Source organism: Chamaea fasciata, unplaced genomic scaffold (assembly GCF_029207755.1).
Source record: "Chamaea fasciata isolate MVZ Bird 193981 ecotype frontalis unplaced genomic scaffold, bChaFas1.0.hap1 SCAF_1, whole genome shotgun sequence".
Lineage (NCBI taxonomy): Eukaryota > Metazoa > Chordata > Aves > Passeriformes > Sylviidae > Chamaea > Chamaea fasciata.
The window spans coordinates 100,082,092-100,104,321 of record NW_027094086.1 but is presented as its reverse complement, the minus strand read 5'-3'; the positions used below and the strand labels follow the sequence as shown (position 1 = coordinate 100,104,321).

At 37.9% G+C, this 22,230-nt stretch overlaps 1 protein-coding gene across 1 annotated transcript; it reads right to left on the bottom strand.

The window, feature by feature from the left end:
• Positions 1 to 4,116: 4,116 nt before the first annotated feature.
• INHBA (inhibin subunit beta A) lies at positions 4,117 to 21,557 on the bottom strand. Its single transcript, XM_066190827.1, has 3 exons — positions 21,489 to 21,557; positions 18,321 to 18,843; positions 4,117 to 7,252 (listed from the first exon to the last, which is right to left on the bottom strand). Exons 2-3 carry the CDS (start codon positions 18,706 to 18,708, stop codon positions 6,366 to 6,368), a joined length of 1,275 nt encoding a protein of 424 aa, XP_066046924.1. The 5' UTR covers positions 18,709 to 18,843; positions 21,489 to 21,557; the 3' UTR covers positions 4,117 to 6,365.
• Between the last annotated feature and the right edge of the window lie 673 nt (positions 21,558 to 22,230).

Genomic DNA, 22,230 nt, shown 5'->3' with positions numbered 1-22,230 from the left:
TTTCAGTAATGAAAATTCCCCTTTTATCTGTGTAAGCATCTAGTTCTGGATTATTTCAAGGGAACTGTGGTGATAGTAGCTGAAGACCTTACAGTCTGCAGGCAAAGGGAAGTTGCAGTTAGCTTTAGCTTTTGTATTCCATGTGTTTCACAAGGAGAAGTGAACAACCTAAAATTCCATTACTTGTTGGGCCATGAATTCAAATGTCCATTTAGCATAATCACACTGAAGAGAAAGATATAATACCATTCAGTCCAAAGAGGCATTATTTCCCAAGTTCCCATGAATTTCCCAACAAGGAATGCATATTAAGGAACAATAACACAAGGCTTGGTGAAACTCCCTTTATTTATTTCACTTGTGTTTTTGCTGCTGTTGTATAAGAAAGAGCAAAATAACAAAAAGAACAAAGTAAAATAAAGTAACAGCTGATCCAAACATTTTTAACATGTTGAAATCCCATTCCAAATGCAAAGAGACTTTCTTTCTGCCTTTTCTTTGCATTGTTTTGCGCAAGCATTTTCTCTGTGAGCCAAATACATCTCTGGTATAACTTCACTGAAGCCATTGGACTTACACCAGAGGTGTTTCTGGTCCTCTGTCCTGGGTAAATACAGTAGGAATAAATTGGTCACGCAGGCAGAGTGTCTGGCAATAAGTGCACTGAGTGGTCCTGGCAAACCAATAGGAAAAATCTAAAATAAAAAGCCCAAATAAGTCTTTTACTTAATATAGGGCCTAAAAATCTACTGGGAGCTGATGAATACTGCCCACTAACTGTACAAAGTATAGGTAGCATGCCTTCCAAATATCAAAATACCAGACGGAATGCCATGAAAATAAATAACTTCTAATATAAACAAATGAGAACATATCAAACTGTTACCTCTTTAAACATAATGTAAATAAAAAAAATACCAGTCCTTCTACACAATAAATATTAAGAAACCATTGACATAGTTGAAATGTACTCATATAAATTAACAACTTTAATTACATTAGCCAAACAGACATTGGTTAAAGCACTGCATGTAGTATGCAAAATAATAATAATAACAATAATAATAATATCAACAACAAAACGATAAAAACAAAATAGGCTTCATAATATCTTGGCTTTCATAATTTATATATATGTATATACATATATATAGTTGTGTGTATATATATATAGTGTAGACATATATATAATATGTATATATAATATAATACAATGTAATATATATATTATTGTCATATTACATTATATTATTTTTATATATACATATAATTATGAAGATATATATGCATATATATAGTTTTTATATATATATATATATATCTTCAACCCATTGTAAATGTGTTGCTTTTGAAAGTTTTTAAATACAAAGAAACCCACTGAGAATTAACAGATTCATTATATCTCAAAAAATAAATAGCTATAAAACCCAGAAGTGCTGCTTGTTTCAGCCCATGAAAACCTTGCTTCTAGTTGTTCACAAAAGATCAAAATTATGATTTTATTTACTCATGCTGAAAACGTTTTACTCCACATATAATGCAGTGAGAGCATATGAGGGAGTAAAGCTTTTTTCAGTGTAAGGAAAGGGATCTGGTTCTTACACTGATGCACACGATTGACATGAGATTTAACTTAAAGAACTTAATAATTTCCGTTGTATCTACCTAGACTTCAGAAATAGATTTTGCTCAATTTATTGATGCTGGCTGGTAACTTTCAAGGAAAGAAGACCCTCTGAAAATCAATGGCATTGATTACGGGTAAGGCACAATTCCACATGAGTAACTATAGTTCATCAACTTTTAATTTTGCACATAGACTTTACAGATGCCTGAACTTCTCTACCTAAGAGATATTGCTGCTAGCCTCCACATAGTCTTGTAATGTCACTGTTAAATGAACTCGATGTCTTAATTCTCAACTAAATTTAAAAAAAAAAAAAAAAAAAAGAGTTATATATAATGGAGCCCTATTTTGCAGTGATTTGGTAGGAGACTTTCTATTGAAGTCAATGACAAAACTCTCATTTCATTGAGTCCTACAGTTTTGGGCATTAGACCATATGAGTGCACAATAATTACAAACATCTGTAAGCATTTACTTTTGCTAAATCTAAAGGGTACGAATACATTCAGCCCTCACAAAGATACATCTTAGCATGCAGTTATGCCAGTTTTGTAGACTTTGTATCCAGTGAGCATCTGACATGGAGATGTAGAAAGACAACCAAATGTTGTCAACTCTCAAGCAAGAAGACTATGGAGATACTAAACAAATAAATTTCTGTGATTAAGTATATACTGAAAATGTATTTTCAATATGGAATGTGTTAGTAGTTAAGAGCTTTTCTCTTTTTTTGGTACAGTCATACCTGAAAGGAGAAGTAATTTTTAAGGCTGCATGCTGTAGAACAACTGCTTAAATATGGTAACAATTTCTAATGCTATTTTAAGTACATGCAGATTTAATTAAATCAAATTTTCAGGGATGGGCTATTTTGCTGGAATCAGTCAGTCTTGATTAACATCTCAATTTCTTATTTTACTTTATCATACAGTTTTTCATTTCCCCCTACTTTAAATAACTCTGACCACAACTAAAAACCCATTGGCTGATTCTAGAGATTGGAGGGAGAAACTAGTATACACACAAGTGAAAGCTAAAAAGTAGGACTTGGGAACAGTTACCTCTTGATTTGAAAACTTCCTTCTGTTTTTGGTGTAGCTATCATGAAATCTGCTCACAATATATAAAATCCTATTTTCTTTCCTCACTTGGAAGTTGTCTCAGGCTAGTTTCATGTTTTTCAGGCCAGTCCCTATTCATCACATTAAATCTGCTATCAAATTCAGGATCAGAATTATTTTTAAAGGTTCTTTCTCCTTTAGCCAGAAAAACCCTGAATTTAAACCTACTTTGCTAGCAGCCAATGGGAGTTTTGCCAATGTCATTGAAGGTTCTGCAATTTCAGGTCTCCAGTACTCTCTAACTAATAACTGTTGAGAATAATTTTTATCAGTGTGAGCTCTCTGACTTGTTTTCCTTACCACTGTGTTCAGAGATCCACCATGATGCAAACAGCCTCATTTAAATAATCGTATTAAACAGTGTTGGCTGTGGTGCCATTCATTCAGGATCCTTTCTCTCCCTTGACAATGCCCACAGCAGAAGGAACCTGTGACTCGCCCTGGCACAACTTTACTCATATAAGTAGTTTTACTGATCTTGTAAGGAGACCAGTTGGCATCAAAGGACCTGTTGACATGAGTAACCATTATGGGACATCTGAAGATATAAAAAAGGGTTCTGGGGCATCCAATTTTAAGGCCAAGTACAAAGACCAGTGAACTAAATGATACCCTCCTCAAAAACTCTCACAGACTGTGTCCCTGCTCCTGCTGCTTCAAAGTCTGGCTCTGCTTCTAGAAAAATCAACAGAAATTCTGCCACATGCTTCAAATAAACAGGGCCAGGAACTTCATTAAAGTTATAAAGATAAATTAGTTGTGCATTTTTTTTTTTCCTGATAATTTTCCTACTAGCATTTGGTATCCCTCCCTTTCCCCAGGAAGAAAAAACAAAAAACCCAACAAACTTCTGCAAATAATTTAAATCAGAAAGCCTTGATATTTTACAGAAGACTTTAGTGACAAATTTAGTGTTTAACCAATTATATTTTTTAGCTTTTTTTTTTGCAAATTGCAAACAAGTCTGTAAAAAAATGCATTGTATAAAAAGTACATAAATGTATAACCCATTAGCTGAAGTACGCAATCTAAATATTGTGGAATAAATTAGATAGAAAATTTAGCTATACGCATGTATGTTGATACCTATTCAACAGAGGAACAGGCTATTTTTTTTCTTTCTTTCTTTTTTTTCCTTTTTTTTTCCCTTTTCTTTTTTATCTCTATAGATACATAAAAATACAGACATGCGCCCATGCGCACATACATATGCACACGCAGAGAACACACACACACACATGCACACATAAACAGTTTTGGCTGAAAAAAAATGAAGGCCCTGATTACACTGTTTAAACATGGTTCTTGCCATGAAGGTGCTAACACACTATCCCTAGCCAGTGTGACTGGGTTATATTGTGCTATCTTTTTACTTTTCTTTTTTTTTTTTTTTTTTTTTTTTTTTTTTTTTTTTTTTTTTTTTTATAATTTTTAATTTTTTAGCAGACTGTGCTCTCAACAAGATGGGGAGCTGTGTTAGTACTTCTTTCCAGGAGAGACATTTAGGAGCCTGTCCCACCAGAAGGCAGCTAACTGGGGCTTGGTACAGCAAACCTATGAGAGCCTGAATCTTCAGGCTCAGGGCTATCAAACTCAGTGTAAACAGGGCCTAAAGGTTTCTCCCATTCCCTCTTATTATCTTCCCCTATCCAAAGACAAATGTAAGTTTAACATTCTTTTAAATATGACAGCGAAAAATTTTGAAAAACAACTACAGTCTACCTATGCCCTATGGGTTGGACCCTTTAGTTAGGTGTTGACACTGAAAATTAGGTCTTACAGGTAACGTGCAAACCCATTAAGAATTGTCATGCTAGAGGGTGGTGGTTGAGAAAGCCAGTATTTCAGCAAAGATCTATTCCAAACAGAAACCCAACCATGTTTGCCATTTTCTGTATATTTGTAGCAGCAATGGTGGACAGGGCCCAAGGCTGCTTGTTTTATGTCAGCACTTTTTAAGTGTATACCAGCACTTTAGGTTTCTCTTGCACAAATACCATTTTGAACATGTAGCCTCCCACTTGGCAGTAAGAAACAAAAAATCTTTTAACAAACTGTGCTTTGCACACAAACATTCATTGTTTTAAGAACAGTATAATGAAGCCAGAAGTGCTTATACCTTGTGTATACATACATATATACATACAGAAATATATACATATATATGTATATCCCTTGGACAAGGTTCTTTCCCTACAATGCACATTTGCTGTGCATTAGGGCCAACTTTACTGTTGTTCATACAAAACAGTACAATTATGCTTGGATGGACCTCAGATCCAAGCACCTTGGATCCAAATCCCAGAGATTTTCTGGGCTAACTTCAAATGGCAATTTTCTGTTGAGGATACTATTAGAATTTAACTGGTTAACAGATATTCTAGCCTGAATGTAATCAACCCACTGACTCTTAATTCAAATCCTAATTCATTACAGGTGAATGGTACCAACCACAAACAGACCTTACAGAGGCTTGCACAAATGTCTTTGGTGTATGTGTCTATTCATCTTAAGATACAAAATAATAATTATTATAATAATAAAAATAGCTATTTTGTGTGCTGTAGCAGTTCTTGTATAGCTCACAATAAGTGCAGCTCTCAACCCCACCCACACCCAACCACCCTCCCATGCAAATATTTGTTAAATAAGGATTAGACAGGTCAGACACCATTGTAGTGCAAATAGTAAACGATTAAAAATTTTTTTACAAAATATAGAAATGTTTGACTCCAGTAACTGGACAAACATGTTCCTTTCAAGTATCTCTCACTGAAGATTTTTTTTAAAACAAGTTACTTCCATTTAAAAAAAAGTCTCTGTTGTTTTTGTCTTTCTCTCGCAGGTAAACAGTTTCAAACCATCTAGGTTGCATAGTTCTAACATTGTAAGCACCTTTGCAGAATGTGACTTTTATTCTTTCATTAAGTTTTTGTTCTATTTTTCCTTAATTTTTCTTTTTTCCTTTTTTCTTCTTTTTTTTTTTTTGTAAATGTAGTGCAGAAGATGAAGGTGTACACACCTGCACTCTATTGACCTTTGATCAATGTTAAGTATATGTATGTGTATCCTGTCTGTATGTATAGAGACATGTATATAAATACATAGCCATATATATACAAACACAAATACTGCACACTCAGTTGCTCTGTAAATGTGGGGGGAAAGCGCAAGTGACAGTAGTGATCATACTCATGGCTTTTCATTGACCTTTTGGACTTAGTCCAAATTTCTGCAGGTTAGATGAGCTGCTACCATGGCTTGACCTGATGGGTAACTAAGGGAGGGAACAGAACTTCCTTCCCCTAGTAGTAACTAATGTTTAGTATACTATGTAACAAGATAAGGAACATACTGAAAGCGAGGGGAAATCCCCAATCCATACCACCATTCAGACCTATCTTATTCAAGCCCAGCCTCATGACGTTTTCTTCCTTTTTTATAGCTGAAGTCTTTTTTCTTTTTCTCTCTCTCCTTTTCCTTGCTCTCTTCTGTTTTTGCTTATATTTCTGATTATTTTTTCACTCAAAAAAGATTATACCATGTCTGATCTTTCCTCTTCTTGGGCTTTTGATACATTTTCTTCTTAACAAGAAGGGTCTTGTGCACACCAGCATCTACGAACAGCCACACTCCTCCACAATCATATTCTGTATGTCTTTCTTAATGATGTTCTGGCCATCATCATAGTAGAGCATGGACATAGGCCGGAGTTTGGTGGGCACACAACATGATTTGAGGTTGGCAAAGGGGCTGTGGCCCCGCATGCGGTAGTGGTTGATGACAGTGGAGTGGAAAGATAATGATGAACCAGATGTGCCTGCTATATGGCTGGGACACTCTCCTTCACAGTAGTTGGCATGATAACCTGTAGGAGCAATGATCCAGTCACTCCATCCTATGTCTTTGAAGCTGACAAAGAACTGCTTCTTGCAGCAAATGTTGACTTTGCCATCACACTCCAGGCCTCGTCTCCGACGCCTGTGCTGGCGATCCTCTGAGTGCCGAGCAAGCATCATCAAGAAGGGCCGATGTGACTGCTCCTTCTCCTCTTCTCCTGTGAATTCTCCAGCTTCCTTTTCTTTCCCTTCCCCGTCATCTTCCTTTTTCTTCTTCTTGCCCAGTAGCACCAAGTTGGCTCCAGTCTCTTGACACAGGTCACAGGCAATCCGCACATCCAAAGAGCTCTTACCTTGGTCCAGGAGTCTCTGGACACTGCTGGAGACAGGGAAGATGTGCCAAGTGCTCTTTCGGGTGTCCACTGCCTTTTCTGAAATCAAAGTCTCACTCTTTTCATCTTTCAGCCCCCCATCTTCTGTATCTTCTGCTCCTTCAGAACTGCCTTTAGGTTGCCGTAGCTGTTGAAACAGGCGGATGGTGACTTTTGTCCTGCTCCGGTTGGCTTTGGAGACCTTCAGGAAGAGCCACACTTCAGCATGCTCCACCACCGATAATTCACTGCCTTCCTTGGAAATCTCAAAGTGCAACATTTTCTTGGCTGTGCCTGATTTGGTAAATGGAAATAGACAGGAAGAACTTGTTAGTATGTCTGCTTGCATTTTGTTAAAGAGATTTCTGTTACTTTCTCCAGAGGCATGAAGTGCCCCAGGTATCCTATTTCATTCTTAAATTTTTATGGATCTTCTCTTCTTACCTTCCTTCACCCCCTCCTCAATTTGTATTTTGTGAAAATTCTCTTTTTAGACAAGTATATATTTGCCTGTTTTTCAGCGTGTTTTAACCAGAGCATTTTTCATAGTAACAATATAGTCATTAATGTAAAGCATCTCATGGCAAATGAGCATTGGTGGCTGCAAAGGGTTCATTTGCTTAAGCTGTCTTTGTGATCACTGTTAGCTGAAAGGCAAAAATGCTTTATGATGGCAGTCCATATGTACCATATGCATAAAAATCTACACCTAATACCTGGTTAGAGAACGAGGTCCACTGCTGCCAATTCTTTAGCAATACTTTGAAAATTATGTGGGAAAGAGGTTTACCCTTTCTCCCTCTGTAAAATACATCCTTCATTTTCATCTTAAAATGAGTTGTAAATATCTATTGTTTCAAAAACAAACACATGCTATAATATGACCCTCAGCTTCAAGAAGTTTGCAGAGTTATATTGTAAAGAATTGAAGAACTGCAGCAGGCAGACTTTTCATCCTGTTAGATGCTAGCTGTAGATCCTGTTCCTAATTTAACACACTGTACTTGCTGTGATTATAGTAATGGTGAATACACTGAGAAATGAGATAAAGAATGGTATAATTATGGGGATGGTTCTCTGGCATAATTGTATCAACTTGCAGAGATGTCATTATGATGATTGTGATGGTGAGGAGGTGTTTCTCGGATACAGAGCTCATATCCCTGGCAGAAGTTAGAATGAATAATGAGGGCTGTTTAATGATTTGATCACTAGAGCATGAAGAAGTTAAGAGAGAATGAATTAGCTGGGGGGTGGTGGTGATATTATTTTTTCAAGAGAGGTACTTTTCAATTTTCTTGACAAAGAAAAAAGCCCTGATGACGTCTTCTGTTCCTTCTCAGCATGGAGGCCAGGATGGACTGAGGTCACAGATTTGCAATGTACAGATAGCTGGCCTTAGTGAGAAAGAAACAGTATTTATAATTATCAATTTGTCATTAATATTATTCTTGAGGTGCCTATAGTTGTTTACCAGATTTTCTCTGCAGCAATTCTTGTCAGTGAACCAGAACTCTACACCCTTAAACCAGGAAGTGGTGATCAAAACAGAAGTAGTTTGACACATACAGGAAAAATTGCCCTCATTGTAGCAATGCTCTTCTCCTTTCTTCCCACTGCAACTGAATTCAAAAGTATGGGCTACCTGACCATTCCCCTGTTCACCCATTCTCAGATGAGACAGGACTCCAGCAAAATCACAAGAGACATGTACCTTGTGTTCAGTTGCAAATAAAAGAATTGTTGATTTCTGAAGCTGGTAGGCAGGCTGTGCTGCCCCTTGAGCTACTACCTATTGCTTTTCTTCTCTGTAAAGTACTGGCACTGATGCATTCAGCTTTCCCTCGTGGCATTCCCAGGTCAAAGAGAGAGACATTTCTGAATTATAGAGTCCAAAGGGCAGAGTGTTTTGTTTTTGTTTTCCCTCTAAGTGAAAGCGTGAAATTGTAGACTTTAACTGTCACTGAGATATGAAATCACATGGTTTTTGTTAGCTGCTTCTGCTGATGCCAGTCTCCAGAGTGAGTTACGTTAATTTCTTAGGGAGCTATGTGAACCAGCGGGACTGTTCTTTAGAAAAGGAAGTAGCTTATAAAAAAGACAGAGCAAGCTGACCAGTACTGTGAGGCATGATGAAATTACTCTATTTCTATTATTTTTAATTGATTCATTCAATGCTGACTGAATGGCTAATGATGGGTTTTCCATTCTGATTATCAAGCACTGTCACAGCTTCCAGCTGTGTTGGAGCAGAAGTCAGCTGATAGAGACCAATCTCGCTCCTGATTCAATTTCAGAGCATGAGGAGTTGTACAATGACATCCCTCCAGTCCAAAGGAAGTCTAGTTCAAAAGGCTGCTTGCCTCGTAGACAGGGATGTTATAGAGTGTTCTCTATGAGAATGGATACTTCTAAGGGTTGTGAGAACCAGCTGGCCTCTGGCTTTACTCCCCCTGACTCTGTCTTCTACAGCAAGCTTCTAACTTTAGGTTATCCCTTTCCAGTCCTGATAAATCCTTTCTGAGGGGGACCTGGATTTCAAGAGAACCTGAAGGCAGGTGATGTGCCAAGGGTGGGTTGCTGCCAACCAAGACTCTCCATCCAACCCATTCTGCTTGCTGCCTCTACCCAAGCAAACCTTGGTGGGAAAAAAAAAAAAAAAAGGTGGTTTAGATAAAGCTGCAGAAAGTCTTCTGCCACCAGCAGCCTCTTCCCAGCTGTTCTCTTTCCCCAGAGCTCACAGACTTGTGTGTGGAATAAGCATGAATTGCTAAGAATTGCCATACTTTGTATTCTTGAGAAACCAAGCTGGGCACAGACAGCAGTTCTGGCACTAGCAGGGGTTCTGTGCACGAGAAGATCAACTGTGCTGGACATGGACAAAATGCCTGGTCTGATCATCTGCTCTGGAGAAAGCATGTAGGGTGTGCAGACCTCAACAGTGGAAGTTGTATGACCCATCTAATCTGAAAAGCGAGGGAGCCCTACATTACGGAATAGCCTAATGCTGTTGAGTGCTAGTGCATGGTATTTCACATTCTGCTATTTCCATGCTCGTGGGAGTTGAAAATAGTTACAAAGTGACGTAACTGCAACAGCAGATATTCATATTACCTTTTGCACTGACCAGAAGCATAGTGATGCAAGCAGTCTTTTTGACAAATATTACATGAAAGAAACAGGACCTCAAGAACCCTCCTAAATAGCTTTACAAATGCTCCTCTATGTGTGAAAGTGGAATTCGTCCTCATTATATTTGAACAGTATGGTGAAAGTACATGAGCACTTGCTTTTTCTTTACTTCAGGGAAGTGAGCTTGAACAAGGTAGCCTAAGATATGCCCTTATACAGGGATAACCTTGTAGGTTGTTAGCTACAATAACAGCCTCTCTGGATGTGGTTAGCTACATTTTCAGAAACAAATAGTGGATTAAGATTCTAAAGAAAAAATACGCAGGAAGCTCATCTGAGCTGAATATTTCTGAATGAAAAAAAATCCTAAACCTGCATAGTTAGTAAAAGATTTTATAGCAATTAAAACACACTTTCCCTTTCATAGATTTTTTAGAAGGAGACTGGGAATGGTGCAAGTTTGAGGATAAAAAGCATGCTTTCACATTAGAAAAAAAACGGAGCTTTTCTGAATTCTCTCCACATTCACAACTAGTTTGTTACGATCACACAGAACAATTGGTATGAATCCCTCAGTTTTTAAGAGGTCACTGTTCTCAGACAAGCTCATTTTGAAATCAGAGTTTGGCCTGTGCTAAAACCAAATTGAGACCCTAGGATATGGCTTATTATGCTTACACATTCACTTTATAGCAGGATCTTTGTTTCCAAAAGGTTCAGTGCTACAATAAAATAAATTCTTTAAGAGTTCTGAGACACACACACACACACACACACAAATCTATTTTTAATTTTTTCCAGATATTTCTTAAGGATTTAGCAGCCTTTCCTTTTAGATCTGAATCAATGGTCAGAATCAAAGCTTTGGAAATATATACTGTTCATCAAACTGAAGGTAAGAGGGAGATTCCTGAAATTTAGAGATGGTATCACTTCCATAATTACATTTTGTTTACCCTTTTGTCCTGCCTTTACATTTGCCACAGCAGATTTGCAAGGGTCTTTTTCCATTTGTAATCATCCTGCTCCTCCTGCCTGACTGCTGAGGAAAGACCCACAGCCCAACAGTGATAATGCCTTCATCAATTCCATGCTCATAGAAACAGCAATGTCAACATCCTGGATTGTTATCATAGCAGAAGACAGCTGAAAAAGGAGACAAGGGATTACTTTGGGCTCCTTTGGATTGCTTTTCCACATTTCCCTTTCCTGAAACTTTGGAGAGGCCACCTCTCTGAAAAAAAATCACCTTTACTGCTGAACAAAGTTTCTTCCAGAAGGAGGGCTGTGATGCCAAAGGAGCAGTCTAGCAGGGCGAGTGACACTAGCAAATGATGTGAGAAGTGGTTAAAAATACAAGCTCTAAGAAGTAGTGCATATATGGTAAAAAGTTTAATGGAAGGAGTTACTGAATGGAAAGAAAGTATAGCAGTACATATAGCCTGGGAATTTTCTCATATCACTAGTGAAGAGTTTTTCTCTTCACTAGTGCTCATGCACCTTTTTAGGAGAGAAACCTGAACATGCAAGCAGAGGGGAGCCTGCACAGGTACCCTCCTCTCCACTTCTGGAAAGGCTGGCCAGGGCTCACACAGGACTCTGCGGTCAGCACCTGCTCCCAAGCAGCACTTGGGTGATGGACATGGCACAGGAGGCCGTGGAGAGACTGGCAGAACACCTGAGGTTCCAGACATGGGGGAACTGGAGGGGCAGCCCTGCATGAGGTAGCTCATGCTGTGCTCCAGCGGGAATCTGCAGGTCCAGTGTGCTCATTCTCTGAGACTAAGGACCCTTCCTTCAATATGGTTGGCTTTAATTATACAGTTGAAGTTCCTTTACTTGTAATTTGCAGCAGGATTCAAGGTCAAGCCCGGTTAGCTCAAGTTATATACATCTACTAGGTGGGGTCGAAGCTATACAATTGAGAGTATCTTCTTTTGAGTAAAATGCAGATATTTAATTTTTTTAAACTATACGCTGTTAAATAATTAAGACTTTTTCTTTCATAATGAAAGTGATTATCCTTTGTGACACTATAATGTGGCTTATTCCTAATTTCTCTTAATACACAGGATTTATTTTCCTTTGAAATATGTTCAGTGTGTAAGAAGGTGCTGTCGCTTTAAATTTCTATGCTTCACTGGTGCTGAATTTTGAAACGTTTTTACATTGTACTGTAAGTGAACTGTTTTTCCATACAAAGCAAGCTTTTCTTTCCTTTTTTAGTTGCTAACTTTACTACTGCCTATGTTTAGATTTGGGAGAATTTGTACTGCGTGCCAATCTGTAATTACATTCAAAAGCATCCTTCCCTTCACTTCTCATTTCCGTTCCCCAGGAGACAGAAAAAAAATAGGTTACTAGAAAGGTTCCTCTAAAGAGAGTGAAGAGAAGAGCATGGTTATTGAGAGATAATTGCTCAAAATGTTTACTAACGAGTGACCACTGGAGTTAGATGAATTCTTTGCAGCGTAGAATTTATTCAGAGAATTTAATCTTATCGTGTGGTAATTATCCCCTAGGCAGATTGATGATTACAAATGTCCTATTGCCACACTTAGACAGTGGCCATTTCTGTGAATGCACTTCAGCCTATGGATGGCTGACAAACAATTTATTCTGATTATTCATTATCCAGCATATGTGACCAGTCATTCAGGTTGCATACTTCCACTCCTGCTCGCTCACTGTTGCCTCTTAGAGTGGGAGGAGAATTTATGGCTTAATTAATACCTTATCTTTATGCATACCTGCTATTAGCTGCCAGAAAAGGGAGATTTTTTTGTAAGAGGAAAATAAACTGGGGAAAAAAAAACAGGAAAAAGAACTATACCCCAAGTGAATGTTCATGGACGGGGAAAAAGCAGCAGCGACTTCATTTAAATACCTTTTCTTGAAAAGTTAACCCAAAGAGGCATTGACAAGGTCATTCAGAATGTGAAATAATTCAGTTCTGGTGAACCTTGACTCTCCTCTGCTATTTTGTTAGGAGGGAAGCACTTTACATCCACAGCTTTGAGCTCTTTCCAAATTGAAAGCCCTTCCCCCACATGGCTTTAAATATTTAGAAACAAAAAAGGTGTTTGTTTGGTTGAAGTTGTGTTTTTTTTCATTTGATTTCTTCAGTTACATCTAAAATAGCTCAGCAAAGTTTAGGATCATTTGCACGAGTAAAATATTCCAAGGTAAAAACAATCCAAAGTCTTTTTTTTTTTTTTTTTTTTTTTTTTTTTGAGGGCAATTTTTTGTGCATACTTATAATAATTTGCTGTAAATTCTAAAATTAAGTGGATCAGAGGCTGCCAGTGTATTTTCATGAATATATTTAATCTCTGTGTACTAAGGCCCAAATCCCAACCCTACTGAAATGAATAACAGAACTTCCAGTTGCTTCCAGTAAACTAAGCTTCAGTCCTAAATCAACATTGCAAAGCTCTGTTGCATTAAATGAGATTGCCTTCTCAAAGGCATATCTCTATATATAGATATAGATATAAGGACTGAGCATGAATCACTTACGTGTATGCAAGGTAGATATATCCTGCACAGAGGAAAACACATGAATGCCCATTGTCTGCAGCAATGGTATGGGTACATGCACACATGTGAGCATGTCTACTCTGGCATACTTGATCTTATACATACATACAGGCAAATACATATTCAGATATTCCCTACTAGCACACAAAACTGTTGGCCTGGCTACACAGAGATGGACACATATAGTACTTTCTGTCTCTCAGGTATGTTTTTCTAAACTGGTTCCAAACTTCCTAGATTCATCTGTGCTTTCTCAGGTTGTTCTTCAAACCAACCACCCCCCCCTGAATCGTCACATTCTGATAATGAAACAGATCAATACAGAATATCTTTCTTCTTCTGGAAATAACTTGCTTTAATTTGCAAAACTTGAAATCTTTGATTTGGTATGCCAAGGGAGAAAAAAAAAAGAAAAAACCCAAAAAACCAAAAACAAACAAACAAACAAACAAAACCCCAAGGGAAAATAGGCTTGTTTTCTAAAAGCTGAGGAGATTGCTTTAAAAAAAAAGATGTGAGCAAATCATCTCAGATGATGATTCATGGTCACATTTCTCAGTATCTTGTAAAAAATATGTATTTATAATTTCTGATCTCTCTAGAATTCCAACACTTCTATCATCCACCAGTTTATCTTTTACCCCTCTACTTATTTTCTTCCTGCATTATTTTCCTTGCAGCTTTTCACTCCAGTGAATCCCTGCCTTTTAAATAAACTAGAAGAGAGAAACGAGCCCCACTCAGAGCAGCTACAGATAAGCATAAAGATTTCTGGGATTCAGAATCCAATTAGGAAAACAAGAGTTTGCAGGAAGGTTGCCTCGTGTGGAGCAAAAAGCCTTTGGAGTGTGCCCTCTCGTGGTCGTTCTTTATTCACCATGAATACTTGTACACTTAAATACAGTGCTTTTCAAAAGAAAATTGTTTAAATTATTCAAAAGACATAAGTGAAACAACCTTTGTTTTGTTTTCCTCCTGAACTGCCAGCTTGGTTTCATAGGGTAGATATCTTCTGGGAAAAGACATAAATACGTACATACATGTATCCCTCTGCACATGAAAGTAGGCATCACATGATCAAGTCAGTTCACCTTGAATTCTGTATGAAGTGGTACAAAACAGTAGAAGTGGCCTAAATATCTGGCAGACTTATCTCTCTTTTTTTTTTTTTTTTTTTTTTTTTTTTTTTTTTTTTTTTTTTTTTTTTTTTTTTTTTTTTTCCCCCTGGAATTCTTCCTGGTGATAAACCTTTAGATTTCAATCCAATAATTCCTATTACCTTCTCGGGGGCAGAAGTTAGCAACACATTTCATTGGTAGTTTAGTTGCCAGGATCAAATTCCATTGGCAAAATCCCAGATCTGCCTAATAGGCTGTCTACTTAAAATAATGAACAAGATAGTAGCCAATCATATTTATAAGTATTGAATATCTCTATTATCAAACCTGTTGGATTCACTTGTCACAAAATTAGATGACCCCTCTCCTCAAAAATCTATTTTTAAGACTTTGAAGTAACACACAGAACTCTGGCACAGCTACACTTACAGCTGAACTAATCAAGGTTAGCAATCTTAGTTTGACATGCAAGTAGAAAATAATTTTCATGTTTTACTTGTAAGAGTGCCAAAGGACAGTAGGGTGCATTTGTTACTTTTGCCCAATAGGCACAGTCATTAGTTTTGCAGAGATCTGTCTGGATTTTTTAGCTGTGAAAACTACCTCCCAACTATTTTGCTGATTTCCTGGACATAACTACACCTGTGCTTCAGACAAGTTTACTGCATTTATTTCCCCTTTAATTGTCTGAAGTCTATGCTTGTTTGAATTTTGGTCTATTTTAGAAAATAGCAGTCTCAAGACAGAGCCACATGCACAGGGTGCTGTTTCTTCATTCCCTCCATTTCTTTGTATGTTTGAGAATATGGCTAATGAAAGATGGAAATACTACTTTTTTATAAAGACAAATAATAAATGTGGCATCTGAAAGACATGGGGAAACGCTGGTTTATGTCAAGCCATACCTGAAGAAACGAGAAGCCTAAAGTCTTATTTTGCTTTTTATAGACATTTATCTGATACAATATGATATGTTTTAATTCATTTTCATGGATTTCTTATTGCCCTCTATCAAGCCAGAGTGAGTTTGACGTTAAAAGCAGGAAATGCATTAACCTGGCTGTAAGCGGAACGTGTTTATTCTCCTGCTTGGCGTTTCAAATCCTTCATGCTATTCCCAGTCTCCACAGAATGAAAAGTGGAGACTGTCCCTGTAGCTGTATTCTATTCCCGTCTTTTTAACTCATACTTCCTATATGACATGCCACTTGCCTTTGTTTTGCCTCACTTTCCTTTACAGGAAAAAATACTGGTTTAATAATTGACAGGTAAAACTGCCAGTGGAGAAGAGGACAGGATCTCAAGTAGTGTTTACTTAAGTTGTTGTGCATTGGCACCTGTAAAACATGGTAGATCCTCCAGTGTTAGCAAGTCACCAGATATGAATGGCTGTAGATGAGGAATATGCTTCAGGAATCTGAAGTTACTTCACAGAGTGGATTTATCATTTCCATTAAAGGCCCAAACCAGAGCTCACTTTTTAGGTTGCTAATTGTCCCTCCCTTGTCCCAAATCAAAGAGGTGTGGAAAGATAGCAGGTATGGAAAAAATGGACAGAGCAGCCCTCCTGCCTGGGCTTTCAGGATTGTCTTAGTACAAAGGAAAAGAACTGTGGCAGAGAGGAGAAAGTATGAGAACACAGGAGATGTCCCTGTCCTGCAGCTCCATAGCATAAGTCCTCTTTGAGTAGTTTGTTTAGCAGAGTAGGACAACACTATGTAAATCAAGCTGAGTGACGTGTCAGTGTTGGTCGCTGTGGCGAGGATCGGTGGCAGGATGATTGGCCAGTGTGTGGGCAATTGCATGATTTTTGCTGCTCACGTGACCCCGAGAGCCAATGGCTTCGGGAACCGCTGTTGGAGGGTATTGTACAGAGTAGGCATATATCAAATTCCAAATTCCTTTGTGTCAGAGCTCAGGAGAGACAATAATGTGTTTATAAATGATTGCAACTCCCACAGTGAAGAGAAACCACTGTTCATGCCATATGTGTACCACTGTGCCCAGAGCAAGCTGCTGAAAACCAGGTGGGGAATCCGACTCATTTATAGCTTAGAGGTTTCCTTGCTTTTATAAATTAATTTCTAAACTAATGTTGACCTACCCCTTCTAATGATCTCTGACATTGACACCTTCTCCCTGCTTTCTGAAGTGGAGGGGATGAAAAAACTGAAAAGCCTGAGCTCTCATGCTGAAAGAACTGATAATGTGTATATTGACAAGGACTCCAAAGGCAAGGGCTCCTTGTACAGCTGGAAATCAGACAGCCAGCAGGAATGTCTGCACTTAAAAGCATGCACACTTCTTGTGCATGGCTTCCCTGCAATCAGAACATCTGAGTCAACAGGTCTTCAGGACTGGAAACTCTGAGTGTTGTCCTAAGTGTTTATACTGCTGCAGCAAACTTTTAAACAAAAATGCTTGGAGTTCCTTTGCATACTTTGCCTACCATATGCTGTACCAAACAAAACAATGACATTCTTTTAAAACCGTCTTGGCAACAGGAAAAATGCTTTGGCTAGACAGCATCATAAAAAGTTGCTGTTAGTTAGATGATAGACTTATTGCAAGTAACTGCTATTGATGCATGCATTAGCATACTCACGTACACTAACAGATACATGTGCAGATACATATACGTTGAATTAAAATGGGTTCCTGTCCTATTCATGTAGGAACAAGACAGCCAAGTACAACTTTAGAGCTGTTTCCTACGGGCAGTCTATGTGAGCCTTAAGACTTTACTTACTAAATACTTATATTCTGAGCTCTTACTGCCTAGGAGTTAGGGGGAAAAGAAGTATGAAATAGTTCAAAATACACCCTACCAAGGTTGCATTATTTTGGCAGGAGTGTTTTAGGAGCAGAATCTTTTTTCCAGTATGCAGAAGTCTGCATTACAAATTGGATCAGCTAGAGAAACTTGTCCAGTTCTATTGAAGTCATCTGACAGTCCCTGCAACTTTTTAATGCTGAAGATGCTGTGTTAAATTAAAAAAAAAAAAAAAAAAAAAAAAAAAAAAAAAAAAAAAACCAAGGAAAAAAAATCACAAAAAAGCCCTCTCACTTCTAAAACTTAAAGCTGCTTTATCTGATTTTATAACTTCCACTATTATTTTCATATGAAAGGGTTGTTTCTGAAGTAGTTTGCAGTTCACTTTCTGTCTAGATAAAGTCCCCAAAAGGCTTCAGCTTTTTTACTTTCACCATCAACTCTGCAATCCAGCCCTTTATTGCAAGTACTCTGGATTTACAGGCAGAGTTTGGAGTAGCCTGCTGCAGCCTGACTTTATGTTCAAGATTGGTTAGAGAGCTTCCTCCCTGTGTGACTGACTGTGCTTAACAAGTGTAATCTGTAGCCAAGACTAAGTCAGAAAAATCAAATTCCTTCAGAGTCCTACCCCCCCATCCCACTCCTCCTTCTCCCTTCCCCCAGGTCTCATCCTACAACCTTGCAGAAAACATTATTGCTGAAGAGAAGGAAGTAAGTTAATTGCAGTTTTAGTACAAAGGATATTTTTCAGTTTGGGTACAAAGGATATATATTACAGTTTTGTTTTTCAAGCACTCACCTGATTCTGCAAAAGTGATGATTTCTGAGGTTTGCTCCACAACTTCATTCATTTCGGCTCTTCTTCCAACATCATCCTCTATTTCCACATAACCATCCTCTCCCACCTTTCCCACGTGAAGTTTTTTGATGGCATTTAAAAGTGCTGCCTTGGGCACTGGCTGGGTGATATTAGGTCTGTCCCTCAAGTGCAACATGTTCAGTATGTGCTTCTTTACTGCTTCCACCATCTCAGGCTGTGAGCTGGGCACATCCTTTGAGAGCGTGGCGAGGGCACATGATGGACAGTCAGTGACTGAACTGTGCCCCTCGGATCCTGGGGTTGGGGAACTCCTCACTATAATCCAGCAAAGCACCAACAGAAATCCTCTCTTCCAAAGCAAAGGCATCCTGGCAGCAAAAGTTGTTGTGATTCCCTTTTTAAAAGGCCCTGCTTTTCCTCCCCCTCCACGAACAGTTTTTTTGGGGGGCTGGTTTAGTTTGTTTGTTTGTTTGTTTGTTTTTCCTTCTCTTCAGCAAATTCTCTGGAACAAGAACCAAAAGTTTTCTGTGAAGTTTTGTTTGCAGGTTCCCTCTCTGAATGCAATAAGTGCTGTAGATGTTTGTGGCTGTCAGGGAGAAGAGTTCTGACTCTGTCTCAGAGTAGGAGAGAGACACAGAGAGAGGGAGAGAGAGAGAGAGGACGGATTGGCCTAAAGTGAGTGAGTGAATGAGAGAGGGAGGGAGTTTTGTCTGTGAGTAAAGGCTATGATTAGGAAGGGGGAGGAACAGGCAGGCTGGCTTCCTTATGCTCATTGCTCCCCTAACACACACCTCTTCAAATATCACTACTCATGGTTCCTTCCCTCCCCCTTTTCTAAAATATCTTTTCATTCCTGTAAATTTCCTTTTTTTTTCCTTTTTTTTTTTTTCTTTCTGTTTGACCCTCCCCCCCAGTTGTTATTCCCCCCCCCTTTTTTTTTTTTTTTTGCTTTTCTTCTTTTTGTTTTGTTTTGTTTGTTTTATTCCTTCAACAGTATCACTGGCTTAAGTAAACAGAGGAAACATGAATGAATGAAGAGTGAAATCTTTAATGAGCACCTTGTTCTTGGTCCTGCCTGGTATTGTTCGGGATAACAGGAGATGTTAAATAGCTTGTGAATGAGATGGGAATGAGGGCAGGGGCTCTGAATATTTGGAACAGATCATTTTTCTGCCTGGATTAGAGGAAAAAAAATCTTTTCTGCTCACTTCTAGATGCTGGGGGTTATCAACACTGGCAAGAGGTCTGACAGGCACAAAATAGTACTGTTATTTGAAGGGCTGTATAATACATGATACACTCCCCAGCTGCAATATGCAGTCAGGCACTGAAAGCCTAAGCAGGAGTTGCTACATATAAGTGACATGCCGTGGTAGTGCTGTGTAATATCCCTACTTCTATGCTAGTCTGTTCTTGAAAATTCTTGGGTACATATACTTAGGTTTGGGGTTAATCAAGCAATGCCTGAGAAATGCTTTGAATGTGAAAAGTGTTACATGTCATCTGGCCAAATCATATTTGCTTCTGACTCAGGCAAATCCCTCATCGATGCCAATAATAATTCTGTCTGAGTGAAGGCTGAGTAAGATCTTCTACATTTGGCCCACTGTTGTTAGAAGGCACTTATTACTTCATTCATTTAAATCCCAGAGAGCAATCATAATATTAGAATAAGACATTGGAAATTAAAAGACATTTAAAGCACTACAACCAGTGTTGGTAGCCCCTTGTCAGTTCATGCCCAGGAGGGCTTTGCTCTGCAGTGAAAAGGCATTCCCTGTGCCACTGCCATAGCTTCAGGTTGCCTTTGCATTCTGTATCCTCTCTGTCCTGTTCCTTACCCAGCAAAGTTGAAGTTTGCAAACTCGCTTACATTTGAATTTGGTAATGGAAAAATGACAGCTCTAACTATAAATTTTGAGATTTTTCCCTTTCAGGCATTATCTGGAACAGATTTTCTTAGAGCAGCCTTCTTTCTTAGAAGTAGTGTTTACCCTCTTTCTTTTCATTCCTTTTATTCTCTCTCTCACACACCTCTGTCTTCTCAGATGGGCTTACCTCCTACCCAGCAAATATTCCACTCTCAGTATATTACTCTCAACCATTGTATTTCACAGTGGAAAGAAGTAATTTATAAATATAAGCATTGAAATGTCTCTAATTTCTATGAGATGACTACAGGCACATGGGCTAAGAGACAGGCAAGGAAATACAGGTAGAGTAAATGAAACATACAGAAGTAATTGAACAATCAACCAAGGTCTTACAAATGTTATATATTACTAGTCCTTTTCAATTAAGATCTTTTATAAGTATTTTACTGTTATAAGGCATCCACAGTACCCCCTCGTCTGTGTTTTACTGACCTCAGTTGCTATACTGTTATATAGTGTTACACTTACAGGTCTGTCAGCATTATAAACCCTGCAGCCATTCTTATAAACACATCTTTGTAACACAAACCTCACTACAATACATCGAATATTCTTGGATCTTGCGAACAGCCCAAAGTCTGTTGTAATTATACGAAGTATGAAAGTCAGCTTGAAATAGAACTAAAAGTTTAATTGGATGAAAAAATAATTTCAGATGAAAATATGCATTCATGATTAGATGTACTAACAGATGACATAATTAAAGGAGTTATATATAGTTCTAATATAGCACCTATCCTAAGAGTGTCTGATGAAAAGTAAGGGAGAGGCATAAATCAAAATAAAATACAGATAAGTATGTCTGGGTTCTTGCTGTGGGGTATATGTTGCTTGCCATACTATAGGTACAGTTATCGCATACAATCTCTATTACATAGAAGTATAGCGTATTTTACTTCCATGCCATGATGATTACAGATTTAATGTTAAAGCCTAACTTTCTAAAAACCACTGTTTTCTAAAAGTGAGTATTCCAATACCGCTGATATATGGTTTATTTGTACTTACATATATATACATGTATGTACAAAAATACATACAGAAATGTGTTTGAATACATACAGAAATGGTGGTTCAGACTCCTTCTACAAATTACCTGAGCTGCAAAGTTCTGTATATGCATTCATTCAACATAACACTCACAGTATGCAACAACATGCACAGGAATTAAAAGTTTCAGTTTTAAAGGAAAAAAGCTGATTGAAAGTTTTACCTCTCTAGTCCTGACTCTCAGAAGGAGACTGCTGTATTGTGCTTTAAGAACTGCTGAAGTTCCTCTTTGTGGTACTCATAATGCGAAGCTTTATACTGTACTTCTCATGTGCACACTCACATATCACGTCTGTCAAAAGTGGGCCGGATCACTGTGCTGGATTGGTTAATCCTGTTACATCAGCAATTGACTGTTTTTCCTGTATGAGACATACTTCTGGTAATTATCTAATGGAAACTCCGAATTCTCTAGCATGACAAAATATCGTGGATCAACTTGTAGTGGTGATTTCTATATCCATTTAAAGACTAGAACTTAAAATCAGACAATGCACACATTATGAGTCAGGAAGACACACTCTAACTTGTTGTATGGCATAGCTAGATATAGATATTATAAGATGTAGAAAACACTGTTCTAGTTCAAATACAGTATTTTCCAGATACTTAATTACTACTTTGCAATTTGTTTTCTTCTTGCATGCTTAAGGATATACCAGATAATCTTTCTGCAAATTTGGATTCTTTTCAAATTCAGGAAAATGCATTTGAGTAAGAGTCCTTTTGCTTTGGATGATTTTTTTAAAATTCAATCTCTGAATAAATATGTCCTTCTGTTTAAATTAGGGATCCCTTTAAAGCTCTTTAAAAAATGAATCATATTGCTCCTGTCCAAGTCTCCTGGCTCCTTGACGTGCAGATTGCATCACACTATTAAAAACTGTTTAGACATCTAAAAATAA